The sequence below is a fragment of the Peromyscus leucopus genome, chromosome 7, assembly GCF_004664715.2.
Source record: "Peromyscus leucopus breed LL Stock chromosome 7, UCI_PerLeu_2.1, whole genome shotgun sequence".
Lineage (NCBI taxonomy): Eukaryota > Metazoa > Chordata > Mammalia > Rodentia > Cricetidae > Peromyscus > Peromyscus leucopus.
Genome location: NC_051069.1, coordinates 50,573,396 through 50,576,826, shown reverse-complemented (window position 1 = coordinate 50,576,826; position 3,431 = coordinate 50,573,396). Strand labels below are relative to the sequence as shown.

Here is a 3,431-nt window from a genome sequence, read left to right as displayed (position 1 = left end):
AGGTTTTTAAAAAAGGTTTATTTAGTTTATGCGCATGAGTGTTTTGCCCACATTCATTTCTGTACACCATTTTATGTCTGGTGCCCGGAGTTCAGATGAGGGCACTGGATGCCCTGGAACTGACGTTACCAATGCTTATGAACCGCCGCTTGGGTTCTGGGAATGAAACCCAGGTTCCCTGCAAGAGCAACAAGTATTCTTAACTGGTGAACCATCTCTCCAGCCCCAATAAATAAAACCTCTTTTTTTTTTTCAAGGCATGATTTCTTTGTGGGATAGCCTGGGCTATCCTAGAACTAGTTCTGTAGTTCTGTAAACCAGGCTGTCCTGGAACTCACTCTGTAGACCAAGCTGGCCTCGAAATCACAGAGATGCCCCTGCCTCTGCCTCCCAAGCACTGAGACTAAAGGCGTGTACCGCCATTGCCTGGCAAATAACTTTTAAAAATGATGATTAGGGCTATCTGGGGAAAATAAAATAATAAATAAATAGATGCATGCATTTATTCTGGAAGAGCACAGTGAGGCCAGCAGCTCAGGTGTTTTATTGTAGCTGTATTTTGTATGAAGACCTGACTCCACGCTCTGAAAGCCTGGCGGCTGAGGTCTGGCTGGGCTCCAGGGTCACATTTTTGGAGCCAGGCTTTACCTTGCTGTCTTTCCCCACAACTCTGCCTCGCTCTACAGCCAGTCACTCATCCCGCCAGCTCTTAGCCCACCCTATCTAGTCTTCACCTGCTTCTGAGCATGCCGGGAGCCCCCATTTACAAGATCCTTCCTCTGGAGTTACAGGGTACCTGTGGAGGTCTGAATCCTGGCAAGTTCCACCTTGGTTTAGAAGTCTCTATGGCTTCCACCTGACTCAGCCGGGTCTCAGGCCTTCCTCAGGGCCAACAAGACTTCCCACAAGCTGCCCTTTAATCTCGGGTCTCCTCAACTTCTGCTCCAGCCGCCCTGAAAGGCTCTGCTTCAGGGGTTCCCAGCTCAGGTTACATCACCACCTCTACACCTTCCCATCACTTTCCTCCTCTCCTTACTGTCCGTGGCAAACCCACGAGGGGCATGCATTTTTGTCTGTTCCTGTTAGGGGACAGTCAAGCCATTTCCTTTCCCTCTTTTCTGTCCCTGCTGTCTTCAGCTGTTTCCTACAGATGATGCGCTTGTTCTGACAATCAGTCTGCTTTTGCGAAGGGCGACAGAGGGTTAGAGCATCAGTCTGTAGCAGCAGGTACCAGGGTGCGGTCGGCGGTTGCTGCTCCCCGACTGCCGGTGGAGCAGCTAGTGTCCACCCTGTCCCGATGAGGAGACGAGTGTTCTGATGGGCTGGAGCTGCGATCCAGGCTTGGTGGCAGGCAGCGTCTCAGGCCACCCCCAGAAGGCCCAGCAGCACTGGGGGATCGCTGCAAGCTGTTGGAGGAGCCTTGGCTGCAGGGCCCGCGGCCACAGCAGAGCAGCCGTAGGAGCGCGTGGCGCAGGTCTCGGTTGGTGAATGTGTAGATGATGGGATTCAGCAGTGAGTTAGCCATGGCTAGACCCAAGAAGGGGTCGGCCTGCAGGAGCACCGGACACGCGCGAGCTGGGCACGCGACATCCAGCAATAGCAAGAGAAACAGAGGTCCCCAGCAGACCACGAAGGCTAGGAGCACCACGCTGAGCGTGCGGAGCAGGGCCAGCGACCGTGGCGTGTGCCGCGATCGCGAGGACGTGGTGACCCTGCGGGACCCGGGCCGTGCCCTCAGGCGACGCGCGTTGGCCCGCACCTGGCAGTAAATCCTTGCATAGAGCGCACAGATGGCAGCCAGGATGCCCAGGAAGGCCAGCACGCAGAAGAGCACGTAGGCCTTGGCATAGAGCGGCAGCACGGTGGAGCAGGTCTCCAGGCGTCCCAGACAGTTCCAGCCCATCGCCGGCAGCAGCCCGAGCAGCAACGACGCGCCCCAGGCGGCCACCGCCAGCGCCAGAGTACGAGCGCGACTGGCGGCGGGCGCGGGTCCTCGACGGGCCATGGTGAGGTGGCGCTCCAGCGCGATGGCCAGGAGGCTCAGCACCGACGCGGCGAGGGCCACGAAGACTCCCCCCTCGCGCGCGAACCAGAGCGCGGGCGACAGGCGCAGCGTGAGCGGCCCCGACAGCAGGATGTTGGTGGCGTAGGCCGCCCCCGCCAGCAGGTCCGACAGGGTGAGGCTGCCCAGGAGCAGGAACATGGGCGCGTGGAAGCGAGGGTGGCGGCCCAGCACCAAGAGCACCGCCAGGTTCTCCAGTACGATGAAGGCGCACACAGCCAGGCACACGACGGCATCGGCGCGCAGACCGGCGCCGGGCTGGTAGCGCGCCCCGCGGAGCTTGCCGGTGTAGTTGTAGTGAAGGGCGATGACCTCGCTCACCGGCGCCGGCCGCAGCAGCCCGGGATCCATGGGCCGCCGGCCGCCCGGCCGCCCGCCGCCGCGGAGAGGTCGCTGCTGTGTCCCGCCGGTTGCTGTCCACCCGAGCACTACGCGAAAGTCTACGGGAGGCAAGGAGAGTCAGGATCTAGAAATCCCGGAGAAAGAGGCCTGGAAGAGGGTCTGTAACCCCTGTGCCCTCCCACCCCCCAAAAGTTGTCCTCTGACCTCCACATATGAACACGAAATAAAGAAAAGTTAATAATTTGTTTTTAAACTAGCCATGGCGGCCACGTCCCTGTGATCCAGCAGTCTGTCCAGAAGCAGACAGGAGGACAGCCTATCTTGGAAAGTTGGTCGAGGAATAAGCGGGGCCTTTTGGTCACCCCAGCACTTGATAGATAGGTGGAGGCAGGGTCAGTAGTTCAAGGTTATCATCAGCCACATAGTGAGTCTGAGGCCAGCTTGGGCTCTGAGACCCTGTGTCAAGCTGAAATTAAAATAAAAAGAAACTCCCATAACACAAAAGCGGAGACACATCCATACTCACTCATAAACAATGAGAATTCAGAAAATCACGGCTGCAGAGACAGGTACACACAAGGCAAGAGCGCCACACAGATGAGGGCCCAGATGCACCCGCCCAGCTCCGGGGCCGTCGCTCTGTGGAAGACTTTGTGCCTGCACCCGGGAGGCCCTGAGTTCCAGCCCCAGCACTGACTCCCTCCCTCCCTCCCTCCCAAAAAGCTGCACACTCCCTCTTAACCAACCGCAGGGAAACATGAGAATACATTTCTACATGAAACATTCACACACAGATTCAATGACAGAAGCCACCACAGGGGCTCAGCCCTGGGAATGGCTCACACCCTGTACAGGCCACAATTTCACAACCTCCACCCACAGGCAGCCTGGGGCCCAGGGCCCCTTACCGCGCATGCTTTGATTGACATCAACGTTTGCATGTTTAAAAAAAAGAAAGAAAGAAATGTCATTCCCTCAAAGCCCCAGTGAGAAAGTTAATCCTGACCGCTCATTGCCCAGTGTCAGA

At 57.3% G+C, this 3,431-nt stretch overlaps 1 protein-coding gene across 1 annotated transcript; it reads right to left on the bottom strand.

Moving 5' to 3' along the window:
* Positions 1 to 421: 421 nt before the first annotated feature.
* On the bottom strand, positions 422 to 3,101 carry S1pr5 (sphingosine-1-phosphate receptor 5). Its single transcript, XM_037207720.1, has 2 exons — positions 2,931 to 3,101; positions 422 to 2,502 (listed from the first exon to the last, which is right to left on the bottom strand). The coding sequence occupies exons 1-2, from the start codon at positions 2,932 to 2,934 to the stop codon at positions 1,211 to 1,213; spliced, it is 1,296 nt and encodes a 431-aa protein (XP_037063615.1). The 5' UTR covers positions 2,935 to 3,101; the 3' UTR covers positions 422 to 1,210.
* Positions 3,102 to 3,431: the final 330 nt, after the last annotated feature.